This window comes from Meriones unguiculatus, chromosome 2 (genome assembly GCF_030254825.1).
Source record: "Meriones unguiculatus strain TT.TT164.6M chromosome 2, Bangor_MerUng_6.1, whole genome shotgun sequence".
Taxonomy (NCBI): domain Eukaryota; kingdom Metazoa; phylum Chordata; class Mammalia; order Rodentia; family Muridae; genus Meriones; species Meriones unguiculatus.
This window is the reverse complement of record NC_083350.1, coordinates 50,483,252-50,496,706: the sequence shown is the minus strand read 5'-3', so window position 1 is coordinate 50,496,706 and position 13,455 is coordinate 50,483,252. Positions and strand designations below refer to the sequence as shown.

At 43.2% G+C, this 13,455-nt stretch overlaps 2 protein-coding genes across 2 annotated transcripts; both read left to right on the top strand.

The window, feature by feature from the left end:
• The first annotated feature begins 3,462 nt into the window (after positions 1–3,462).
• Positions 3,463–8,493, top strand: LOC110539481 (protocadherin beta-6-like). The gene has a single exon (XM_021626334.2). The coding sequence runs from the start codon at positions 4,225–4,227 to the stop codon at positions 6,610–6,612; it is 2,388 nt and encodes a 795-aa protein (XP_021482009.2). The 5' UTR covers positions 3,463–4,224; the 3' UTR covers positions 6,613–8,493.
• A 193-nt stretch (positions 8,494–8,686) lies between these two features.
• On the top strand, positions 8,687–11,867 carry LOC110539474 (protocadherin beta-14). The gene has a single exon (XM_060377380.1). The coding sequence runs from the start codon at positions 8,985–8,987 to the stop codon at positions 11,376–11,378; it is 2,394 nt and encodes a 797-aa protein (XP_060233363.1). The 5' UTR covers positions 8,687–8,984; the 3' UTR covers positions 11,379–11,867.
• Positions 11,868–13,455: the final 1,588 nt, after the last annotated feature.

Here is a 13,455-nt window from a genome sequence, read left to right as displayed (position 1 = left end):
TGAGAAAGTGCCAGATTGATTTCCAGAGTGGTTGTACAAGTTTCCAACCCTTTTTAAAAGTTCTTTTTAATCAACATTTGTGATTAGAAATGTGGTTTTAACTACTATCAGCTGGATTTTTCATGCCCCCAGATTTATATATGTTATCTCGGTACCTACTACCATAAAATCTGCTGGTATTTAAATAGGTCTTTCTTCTTCTTCTTCTTCTTCTTCTTCTTCTTCTTCTTCTTCTTCTTCTTCTTCTTCTTCCTTCTTCTTCTTCTTCTTCTTCTTCTTCTTCTTCTTCCTTCTTCTTCTTCTTCTTCTTCTTCTTCTTCTTCTTCTTCATCATTTTCTTCTTTGGGGTGATATTCCTGTGTAGGACTGGACAACCCATACATATACCAAGCTGGCTTTGAAACTCATAGAGATCCTCCAGCCTCTGCATCCCCTGTGTTGGAGTTAAAGTTGGGTGCCACCATACCCAGCGTAGATAAGGATTCTAATGATATTATTATACTACAATGTGTGCTTAGGTTAGACCCTTAGTAAGAAGGATTCTAGTGTCTTTAAGAAAAGTTTAGGGATAAATAAAGGAAGAGAGGGGAAGAGGGAAGGAGGGAGAGAGAACAGGAATGGCAATTGTATGAAGATAACAGGGGAAGAAAGTAATCTGTGAGGGAAAAAATAGAATCATCACAATAAAATTACCCCTGCCAATCCTTTCATCTTGAACTTCTAGATTTCAGAAGAGTGAATAAATTCACTTAATTTAATTCCCAATTTTGTGTTATCATCCTTAATTCCCTAAGTATTTTTCATAATCTTTAGATAATCTGTCACAATTGCTAATTATCTAAGTAGACTTAAAATTATTTCAAGTTTCCATTTTTTACTTATAGCTCTGCAACTATGCTGAATACTTATACAATTAAACCAAAATCTTCTTTTACTGTTTCATTAATAACAGTTTAATTTTTAATGAATTTAATGAATGGCATTTTTGTTGTTGTTGTTTGTTTGTTTGTTTGTTTGTTTCAGACAAAGTTCCTTTATCTTATAACTCGGCTGTCCTGGAACTTGCTTTGTACACTAGGCTAACCTTGAACTCACAGGGATCTGCCTGATTCTGCCTCCAGAGTGCTGGGATTAAAGTTGTGTAACACCATGCTATCTTTACGATAAATGTTATTCTTATTCTTTTTTACATCTGTTTCACCCTAAAACTTTCCAACATCTAACAATTGTTAGGATGGTCAAGGTTGGCAAATTTCAATTTCTGTAAATGTTACCCTTAAGAAAAGGCCCATAATTGGGTCCGCTCTGAGCTCAGAGAGTCTCAAAGAGGGAGATGAGGGAAGGGCGTAGGAGTCAGAGGGGTGAGGAAAATCAGGAAAATATGGCCTACTGAATCAGCTAAGCTGGGTTCATGTAGACTCACAGAGTCTGAAGCAGCAACCTCTTTTGCCTGCTCTTGAGACCCTTTTTCTCTTATTGGATTGCCTTGTCCAACCTTGATATTAGGGGTTTTGTCTTGTCTTATTGTATCCTGTTTTGTTTTGTTCGGTTGTTGTGTCTTGGGGGTCTGCTCTTTTCTGAAAGGAAATGGGAGGGTGGATTTAGGTGAGAAGGGAGATGAGGTGTATCTGGAAGAGTGGAGAGAGGAAAAACTGCAGTCAGGATATAGTGTATGAGGGAAGAATCTATTTTCAATAAAGAAAAGAAAAAAAAAGGGCCATAGAAAATCAAGTATTTGTTGACGATGGAGTGGAAGGAAAATCATAGAGGAAACAAGACAGTGTCGTAAATCTGAGTAAAGTGTGAGTGGAAGTTTATTTTATTTCCTTTTTATGTTAGACAGTTCTCCTAACAAAAATGTTTAATGTATCCTTGTGAAAACATGTATGGTTTTTCAGAAGTAAAATCAACTCAACTCTATTCAAAAGAAAATGAAGGCAAGCAGAGAAGCCTTCTATGAGAACATGATGTAATTTACTTTCTATAAAAAGAAAGTCTCTTGACATGTTCAACTGGTATTGAGGGGGTAATATCTTTCTCACTCAAGTACCAATGTTCCTAAAGGGTATTTCTTTGTCTAGAATAAACTCAACACATGCTGTAAAGCTGGTAAAATTTTGTCTTAACATCAGGAATAGCCTGTAAGCCATATTTGAAGATCCCTGGTGCCACAGAGAGTAAAGGAGATAAGTGTGCCAATAAACTGCAATCAGAACACCCACTGTTAGTCAGACCACCCAGTGCTGTGACAAAATGTGTAAGAAAACAAGGGAGAAAGGATTTATTTTGACTCAGAGTTTCAGTCTGTCATCCATGAAAGTGGCCAGAACCTAGAGATTGTTTCCATGGTATCTTTCTTTGATCCTGACTGCAGCCTGAGGATTGGCTCCACCCACATGTAGTGTGGGATTCTCCCCTCAGATAGTCCTCTCTAGGGAACCCCTCACAGATACTGCAGGAAGTAAGTTTTACCAGTCTTGTTGGTACTCCTCAGTCCAATCAAATTGACAACAATGACTCAGCGTGAAACCATTCAGAAGGAGCATTTAGAAATGACCAAACCTATCCAAAATCTTTGACTATTGATTTTACTTCAGCAGTTCCATTTGTTATTCACATGCTCAAGAAATGTCCATACTCAGAATGATGGTTTTAGTAAATCCTGGAGGATTGTGATATTGATATTCTCATTTTCTTTATTCCATTGGCTGTGCATATGTGACTTCTAGCTATAAGATGATTTCAACCATCAGATTTTAATCTATTTGTTTTACTTACAGTTAAAATATTTTAACATTTTCTAATTTCTCATTGTCTTGACTCCTATGTGAAGTTTTCATGACTTCAATACAATTTATCTTTAAATAAATAAAAATATATCAAAAATCAATTATATTTATCATATTTCATGTTCTTGTATGTGTACTTACCCACATTATAAATGATACTAAAAGACACTTTTTAATTATCAGAAAGGGGCAAGAAGTAACTTAATATAACCATGATATTCAGTCATTGAATTCTATAACATATTGAAATGTAATCCCTTTCACGTTATCTGCTTTTCTGTGTGTTGGTTTTTGAGACATGGTCTTTTTATGTAGTGTAGATTTGCCTCAATCATGCAATCCTTCTGTCTCAGACTCCCAAGTTCTGGGATTACAGCTGAGCACTTCTGTGCATGAGTACAGGTAGTTCTTGAATGTCATTTTCTGTATTGTGCCATTTCTTACAATAGAATAATATATTTAGACATTGATCAATCAATCTGAGGATATTTTGTCCAATGAAATGTTATATAAAACACTTAGATCAAAATCATGACCAATTTTACTCATTTAGAAATGAAGTTAAAATCTTAAAATTTCTTATGACAAATATCACTTGCTCCTAATTCCTCTCTTAAGTTATTTGTTTGGTTTAGATATTGCTATCATACATGCCTTTTGGCTGGAGCTTTCCTCTCAGTAGCATAATGATTACCATTTCTGTCCTCACGTGACCTTGGAACAAAGTAAGTCTGTTGCTTATGCCATTTAGGAGCATTTTATTTTAAAGAACTTAATGTTTCTGTAGAATTTTCACATTTTACAGTTTACTTCTTACAGAACTCATTGGATGTCAGTTGTTAAATAACCGTAGTCAGTTATGGGAAGTTTGCATCTCTAGAGAGAATGATTCTTATATGATTCTCCACGAAAGACTGTGATGTGGACTCCCCTTAGATCAGCAGGCAGTTTGATTCCAGATCTGGTGAGCTGGAAAACCAACCTAAAAACAAAACACAAGCATGCACCCACAAACAACTAAGAAACTCAAACTCTTAGGAAACCCTTCATACACTCAGATTGGAAACACTGACTCAATCTTAAAGTGTTTATAACATCCAGACCCTGATAAAAGTAAAATGTTCAGTGTTGATCTGAAGACATGTCATGAAGTTATCTATTTGAACGCATGGTGGCGGTGTAGGCTAAGAGAAGGGGTAAGGACCCTTCAGAGTCCTTGGATTCCGCTTCACCTAGAAGCTGAAGCAAAACACAGAACCATTTGCTGCTGCGGCTAAGCGTTCCGGAGAAGAGGGGTCACCAGGAACTTGTAAGATCAAATCTACAATTCCACAGCAAAGGCTTTCTGAAGGCCAAGGTTACCTCCGTGACTAAGAGCTGAAAGGGATTATCTTTCAAAGGGATTTTCCTTCCGGAATCAGACGTGACAATAGAGATGTCGCAAACAAAAGAGTGGAGCAAGGCCAGGCAAGTGATGGTTTTGATTACATTGACGCTCTTGTGGGAGGTGGGTTCAGACTCAATTCAGTATGCCATGCTGGAGGAGACAGAAAGTGGCACGTTCGTGGCCAACTTGACAAAGGACCTGGGACTGAGAGTGGGAGAGCTGGCTGCTCGGGGAGCTAGCGTGGTTTTCAAAGGGAACAGACAGTATTTGCAGTTTGATGCACGGACCCAGGATTTGGTGCTAAATGAAAGACTGGACCGGGAGGCGCTGTGTGGCTCCACGGAGCCTTGTGTGCTGCCTTTCCGGGTGTTGCTAAAAAATCCTTTGCAGTTTTATCAAGCGGCACTGAGAGTAATAGATATAAATGACCACAGCCCAGAGTTTCCTGCCAGAGAAATGCTCCTTAAAATATCGGAGGTGACTGCCCCAGGGAAGATATTCCCTTTGAAAATGGCGCAGGACCTAGACGCTGGCAGCCACGGCATTCAAAGCTACACTGTCAGTGACAACCATCACTTCCACGTACTCACTCGCAACCGCAGTGATGGCAAGAAGTTTCCAGAACTGGTGTTGGACAAGGCACTGGATCATGAGAAACAGGCCCAGCTCAGACTAACGCTCACTGCGGTGGACGGCGGGTCTCCGCCCAGGTCAGGGACCACAGAGATTCAAATACTAGTATTGGATATAAATGACAACACGCCCGAATTTGCTCAGGAGCTCTATGAGGTGCAGGTCCCTGAGAACAACCCCATCGGCTCACTGCTTATTACTGTCTCAGCAAGAGATTTAGACACAGGATCCTTCGGGGAGGTGTCTTATGTACTGTTTCAAGATGATGATGTTAACGAGCCTTTTGAAATAAACACAAAGACTGGAGAAATTCGACTGAGAAGCACTTTGGATTTTGAAGCATTTCAGTCTTACCATGTGGATGTTGAGGCCATAGATGGTGGTGGGCTAACAGGAAAATGCTCTTTAGTCGTTCAGGTATTGGACGTGAATGACAATGCCCCGGAAGTGATCCTATCATCACTCAACAGCCCCATCCCTGAAAATTTGCCAGGCATCATAGTGGCAGTATTCAGCGTTTCAGATGCAGACTCGGAAAATAACCAGCAGGTTATGTGTTCCATAGAAGATAATCTTCCATTTCTTCTAAGGCCATCTATGGAGAATTTCTACACTCTGGAAACGGATGGGGCACTAGACAGAGAGAGCAGAGCCGACTACAACATCACCATCACCGTCTCCGACATGGGCTCACCCAGGCTCACAACCCAGCACTCCATAGCAGTGCAGGTGTCCGACATCAACGACAACGCCCCCACCTTCACCCAATCCTCCTACACCCTGTCTGTCCGCGAGAACAACAGCCCCGCCCTGCACATAGGCACCATCAGAGCCACAGACTCAGACTCAGGCTCCAATGCCCACATCACCTACTCGCTGCTGCCATCACAGGACCGGCAGCTGGCCCTCAACTCTCTAGTCTCCATCAATGCAGATAACGGGCAGCTGTTCGCACTCAGAGCGCTGGACTATGAGGTCCTGCAGAGCTTTGAGTTCCTTGTGGGAGCCACAGACCAAGGCTCTCCAGCTCTCAGCAGCCAGGCGCTGGTGCGCGTGCTGGTGCTGGATGACAATGACAATGCGCCCTTCGTGCTCTACCCTCTGCAGAACGCCTCTGCGCCCTGCACTGAGCTGCTGCCCAGGGCGGCAGAGCCCGGCTACCTGGTCACCAAGGTGGTGGCAGTGGACCGTGACTCTGGCCAGAACGCCTGGCTGTCATTCCAGCTGCTCAAGGCCACGGAGCCAGGGCTGTTCAGCGTGTGGGCGCACAATGGTGAGGTGCGCACCACCAGGCTGCTGAGTGAGCGCGATGCCCCCAAGCACAGGCTGCTGCTGCTGGTCAGGGACAATGGCGATCCTCAGCGCTCTGCCAGTGTCACTCTGCATGTACTGCTGGTGGATGGCTTCTCCCAGCCCTACCTGCCTCTGCCAGAGGTGGCGCGCGACCCAGAGCAAGAAGAGGACTCACTAACACTCTACCTGGTCATCGCCTTGGCGTCTGTGTCTTCGCTCTTCCTCCTTTCTGTGCTGCTGTTCGTGGGATTGAGGCTGTGCAGGAGGGCCAGGGCGGCCTCTCTGGGTGTCTGCTCTGTGCCTGAGGGACACTTTCCTGGCCACCTGGTGGACGTCAGCGGCGCTGGGACTCTGTCCCAGAGCTACCAGTATGAGGTGTGTCTGAGGGGAGACTCTGGGACTGGTGAGTTCGAATTTCTAAAGGTAATTAACCCCTACTTCCCTCCTTTGGAATCTGAGGTGAAAATAGAGAAAAGTCCTACCCTTCGGAATAGCTTTTCATTCATCTAAATACTGCAGTGTTGTAGTAAATTCTGTTTAAGCTTAGAAATATCTTTAACCTGACTCTTCATGCAACTGGTGTATATTGGCAGATGCTTACAGTATTTGCTTTTATAATGGTTCCTGGAACTTTATGTAATAGTGTCTCCTGCATGTTAGGCAAACTCAACAACTGAGCTAAACTGCCAACTCTTTTTTGCTATTTATTTTATTTAGTTTTTGTGGGTTTGGTTTCTGAGGCAGGGTTTCTTCACATAGCCCTAGCTGTCCTGGAACTTTCTCTATAGACCAGGCTGGCCTCGAACTCACAGAGATTCACAGGCCTCTGCCTCCTGAGTGCTGCGATTAAAGGCATGTACCACCACAGTCTCACCAGTGGAGCCTGGGTTGGTCTGGCTCTCATTATGTAGACCTGGCTGGTCAGGTTTAAACAAGTGATTAAATTCATTTTACTGAATGTGACTATTTGATATTACTGAATTTTGCCAATTTCTGCTTGGTGATAACATTATCATGTGCACCTCTAAATATAAAAGCAAGGAATTCTAAATGCTAAGACACATACCTTCTCTATGCATCATTGGCAGTGTTCCGGCATGTCTTAATAATCAACACATATTTCTTGAGTACAGATTTTACTGAACTTTCAACCCATTGAGTTATAGTTTCTGAGCCTCATATAAGAGCAGTATGGTCTCTCACCATCAAGATGTTTACAAATGTTGAATAAATATTTGCTGGCTCTTATGACCATCCAGTAGTCCTTTTTTTTTTTTAAAAAAAAAAAAGATACTACAAAGAAATGCTAATATTCTTTCTACAGCAATTTGCCTTTGCCAATGAATGAAGGTTTTATTTTGATTTTATTTTAAGTTCAATTACCTGAAATTTTAAACATTTGCATTTCGTAAGGCTATCTTCTTTCCTTCAATCCAGAAAAGATCTTTCTGCTCGTTCTAAATTCTATTGTTGAGAATAAAAATCAGGAGAGCACATTCTATCTTGCTTTTGTCTGACAGTTTGAGAGTTCAAAGTTATTTTGTTCATAAATATAAATCCAAATTATATTTTCCAAACTTCTTTTCCTTTCTCAAGTAACTTTATTTTCTCCTCTAATGTTCTATGACTATCATTTATTAACTACAAAGTAATTTGTAGCCACAGTCTTTTTTTGTAGGTATAGTTGCCATATTGTATGAATTTTTTCAAATTTCTATCAAAGGAATACAATTATATTAAGGTGATGCATGAATATTTTACTTTTAACCTTAATTAAAGTGAACTATAATGAGCAAAGGAAGCATTTACTATTTGGGATTCTGGGAAACTTTCTTTGTCTTTTGAAATCTATTTTTTTTTTTCTTGAGGGGGGATTTGCTTCTTTAGCTCCAACCATACAGTTGTTGTTAGAACTTCAATGTTTTTCCATTATGCAGTTTCCATAGCCCCAAACTTGTGTTCTGCCTGGTCCCCTACCAGAGGCATGTAGGTCAAACCCTTCCCCAGAAGGATCATATTTTTACATCTTTGACTTCATTATCTTCTTCGTAGTTGTAGAAAAGACCGTTGAACTCTGAGCGAGTACTTATAAAGCAAGTGACCATCTCCAGTCAGTTTTAGTGGTCACCACATATAGTGCACGTATGAAGGAAACTTCCGAAGAACATATATCCCAGAGACTGAAACAAACAAACAAACAAACAAATCACCTTTTAGTTTCCCTTCAGGAGTTATAGGCACATTGCCATTTGGAAGTTAGAAACTGTATTTTAAAATAATATTTAGTATAAAATAGCATTTTTATAATAAAATAAAAACTTTTCCAATAGACAAAAATCGTGTTTCCTTCGTGGTGCTATGGTAAAAAACTAAACGAATATCTGTACAAATAAACAAATTTGAAATGCATGACTGTCTGTGCAGAGCTTTGTGTACTGAATTTGCTCTTTCGTAAGGAAGAAATATATATCTCTCTCACATAGCTGAGCTATCTCATGCCTGTCAAATGAGACTTGGGGGGGAAGGAACCAAACGAATTTGACTTAAAGGGCGGGCCTCATTTTAGCCCTTACAACGCCCTTCGAAACAGAAATTATCTGCAGTTGTACAGCAGAACGCTTGGTGGCGCTGCAGGCTAAGAAAACGAAACCCTGCAAAATGCGAAAAATCCGAGACTGTAAAAGCAGAGCCATTTCTTGCAACCGAGAAAGGAAGCTGCTTCCGTTTCTGCCGATAGATAGAACCTTTCAGAGAGGCCGATACACCGTGTCAAGAAACTTTAAAAAGAAAAGAAGCTCAAGTTTATTAAGCTAAGATTCCCGAGTTACTCACAAAGCAATTCCTGGGTGATTAACTGCTGCATCTTTTTTACCTGAAGGACAATGGAGACATCACTCCGCAAGGTACTACAGAAAAGGCAAGTGACCGCCATTATTTTTCTGTTACTATTGTGGGAGGCAGGAGGTGCAGCCGTTAAGTATTCCGTTCTAGAGGAGACAGACAAGGGCTCTTTGGTGGGCAACCTAGCAAAAGATTTAGGGCTGAGCTTGAGGGAGTTGGTCATCAGGGGTGCCCAGATCCTTTCCAAAGGGAACAAGCAGCTGCTGCTGCTGGAACAGAACACTGGAAATTTGCTCCTGAAGGAAAAATTGGATCGAGAGGAGTTGTGTGGGAGCACCGATCCATGCATCCTACCTTTCCAGGTGCTGCTAAATAGCCCAGTGCAGTTTATTCAAGGGGAAATACAGCTTCAAGATGTAAACGACCATGCCCCGGAGTTCACGGACGATGAAGTTCTCCTCAAAATCGTGGAAAGCAGCCACCCAGGGGCTGTGTTCCCATTGACAATAGCTCAAGATTTGGACACAGGTAGCAACACAGTCCAGAACTATACAATCAGCACCAACTCCCATTTCCACCTCCTCACCCGCAATCACAGCGATGGCAGGAAATACCCTGAACTGGTGCTGGACAGAGCGCTGGACCGGGAGGAGCAGGCACAGCTTAGATTAACACTCAAGGCTTTGGACGGTGGGTCACCTCCCAAGACTGGGACCACCCAGGTTGTCATTGTGGTCCTAGACATTAACGACAATGCCCCCGAATTCGCCCAGGAGCTCTATAAGGTGCGGGTTCAAGAGAACAGCCCTGTGGGCTCCCTTGTCGTCACTGTATCCGCAAGAGACTTAGATGCTGGGGCACACGGGGAGCTCTCCTACTCGCTTTTTCAATCCTCCAATCAAGTCCTCCGGGCTTTTGAAATAAATGCAGACACCGGAGAAATTAGAGTAAGAAAGCTGTTGGACTTTGAGGAAATTCAGTCTTATTGCATGGAAATCGAGGCCTCCGATGGGGGAGGTCTTTCCGGAAAATGCACCGTGGTAATAGACGTGATGGATGTAAACGACAACGCTCCTGAACTCACCATGTCATTACTCGTCAGCGATATCCCGGAAAACTCCCCTGAAACTGTAGTCGCCATCTTTGGAATTTCGGATCCAGATTCTGGAGACAACGGGAAAACAGTGTGCTCCATCCCAGACCATCTTCCCTTCTTTTTGAAAGCTACAGAAGGAAATTTCTACACTTTATTAACCGAGGGGCCACTGGACAGAGAGAGCAGAGCTGAGTACAACATCACCATCACAGTCTCCGACATGGGCTCACCCAGGCTCACAACCCAGCACACCATAGCAGTGCAGGTGTCCGACATCAACGACAACGCCCCCGCCTTCACCCAATCCTCCTACACCCTGTCTGTCCGCGAGAACAACAGCCCCGCCCTGCACATAGGCACCATCAGAGCCACAGACTCAGACTCAGGCTCCAATGCCCACATCACCTACTCGCTGCTGCCATCACAGGACCCGCAGCTGGCTTTGACCTCACTCATCTCCATCAACGCAGACAATGGGCAGCTGTTCGCGCTCAGGGCGCTGGACTATGAGGTCATGCAGAACTTTGAGTTCCTTGTGGGAGCCACAGACCAAGGCTCCCCTGCACTCAGCAGCCAGGCGCTGGTGCGAGTCCTGGTGCTGGACGACAATGACAATGCGCCCTTCGTGCTCTACCCTCTGCAGAACGCCTCTGCGCCCTGCACTGAGCTGCTGCCCAGGGCGGCGGAGCCTGGCTACCTGGTCACCAAGGTGGTGGCAGTGGACTGCGACTCTGGCCAGAACGCCTGGCTGTCGTTCCAGCTGCTCAAGGCCACGGAGCCAGGGCTGTTCAGCGTGTGGGCGCACAATGGCGAGGTGCGCACCACCAGGCTGCTGAGTGAGCGCGATGCCCCCAAGCACAGGCTGCTGCTGCTGGTCAAGGACAATGGCGATCCTCAGCGCTCTGCCAGTGTCACTCTGCATGTGCTGCTGGTGGATGGCTTCTCCCAGCCTTACCTGCCTCTGCCAGAGGTGGCGCGAGACATGGAGCATGATGAAGATTCACTAACACTCTACCTGGTCATAGCCTTGGCATCTGTGTCTTCGCTCTTTCTCCTATCTGTGCTGCTGTTTGTTGGGGTAAGGCTGTGCAGGAGAGCTAGGGAAACCCCGCTGGGCCCCTTCTCGGTTCCTGAAGGCCACTTTCCTGGCCACCTGGTGGATGTCAGTGGGGCAGGGACCCTGTCCCAGAGCTACCAGTATGAGGTATGTCTGAAGGGAGGTACTGGGACGAATGAGTTTAAATTTCTTAAACCAGCACTTTCCGATTTCTTAAGTGAAGAGGTTTATAGGAACACTGAGGAAAATTCCAATTTTAGGGATTGTTTGGGGTTTAGCTAGGAATCACACTTTGTCCTCCTGTGATGAATTAGTCTTCACCAGTGCATATATAATTTCCCAACCTCTCGCTCATGTAAGGAGGTCTGTATTAGCATGTTACTAATAGTCATGTTTATAGCTGTTTCAAACTGTCCAGTATTCCTTCCATCTTTTATTACCATTTTACACTGAAGTGCACAAAGTAGCCATGAAATGTTCTTTCTTGGTCGTGTTAGTTTTCATCACTGTTTTTTTTTTAAGTCAGATGTTTTCAGGTCCCTGGTATCTGAGCTTGTACATTGATTCCTTGTAATTAAAGGACTCATGTTTCAACAGTTCTGGCTATTGTTAGGATGAATTTAACATTACTGTAAATGATGGCTTTCAAAACATTTTAAAGGAATTTTCAGTTATGCAAACACTTTGGTGAGCTTCTAAGACCCATGATTCTGCTGCCTGGTGTTACGAGCCCCATTTTCTTTCTTCAAATAAACCATTATTTAATCAGGATTATGTTTCTAAATTGAGTATTTTTTGTCAAATTAGATAAAATTTAACTGAACTCTTTTTAGCATTCTGAAAAACTCTTACGTAGACATGATGGATGTGTTGATCCACTTGTGGCTAATATTTTATAAATGGCTACGGTGTGTAAACGAGTCTCATTCTTTTAACACGATATTTACTTTGCATGATTAACACCTACACAGTAGGTACAACGAAGACACATTAGTATGCTTTCACCAGAAACTTTTCATCTGGTCAACATTGTTCTAAAATATACCTACTGCAGCTCCAGGTGTAGCTCAGTGGGAAAACATTCACGCTCAGTATGCGTGAATCCCTGGATCCAATGTCCAGAGCCAAACAGAAAAATAAGCAAAGCTCTTCATGTGAATGTGGGTGAGACTTTAACTAACAAATGAGAACAAAGGGTGGATTATAATAACCTTCTAACATCTAATTGAAACTATCATTGGCTGGAAAGATGGCTCAGTGCTTAAGAGCAGACATTCTTCTGAGGACCCTATTTGGTTCCCAGCGCCCATGTCTGTTGACTCACAAAAGGTTTTAATTCCAGCTGCAGTGAGATCCAGTGCCCTCTTTTGGTACCTGTGAATTCACACACAGAGAACGAATATCAATTAAGTAATTGGTATTATAATTTAAATTCTTGGTGAAATTTAGTAGCCATTTGGTCTTTGGCTTTTCTTTGGAAAAATAAAGATTTCTAAATAACTGACAATTATTGCCGGCTTGTTAGGTTTCATTAAGAATTTGCCTATGAGGTGTGCAGAGATAAAGACAGAGCAGAGACTGAGGGAATGTCCAGCCAATGCTTGACCGGACCTCAGACCCACCCCATGGGAGAGAGCCAAGCCCTCACACCAACCCCTGTCATGTTTACAGACAGGAGCCTAGCATGACTGTCCTCTGAGAGGCTCCATCCAGCAGCTGATCAAATTAGATACTGAGACTTGCAGCCAATCATTAGGTGACCTCCGGGAGTTCTGTGGAAGAGTGGGAGGGGGGATAGAGGGGGTAAGAAAGCCACAGGAAGATCAACAGTCAACTAACCTAGGCCCATGGGGCTTTCAGAGATGGAAGCACTAACCAAAGAGCATTCATGGACTGGACCTACTCACTCACCCTACACAGGTGTAACCGCTGGGCAACTTGGTTTTCATGTGGGTCCTCTAGGAAGTTGGGTGGGTGCTGCACATGACATGAACTCTGTTGCCTGCTGTTTTGATCACTGACACCTGACAGGGATGCCTTTCCTAGTCACTGTGCATGAAGATGAGCTTAGTCCTAATGGGACTTGATGTCCTGGGGTGGGTTGGGGGGTCCTCTTTTCTGAGGAGAAAGAAGGGAATAGGAGGAAGCAATGGGAGTGTGGGACCAGAAGGAGAGGAGGGAGGGGGCTATGACTGGGATGTAAAGTGATTATATAAGTGAAAAATAAATTTAAAAAATAAAAAATGAATTTGTCTGGGTTATAAAATTAGCTGCTATGTGCCTGTTCATAATATCCTTTCACTCTCTGTGTTTTTACACTGTAAGTAGTGATATCTCCCTTTTCCTATCCAATTTTTGT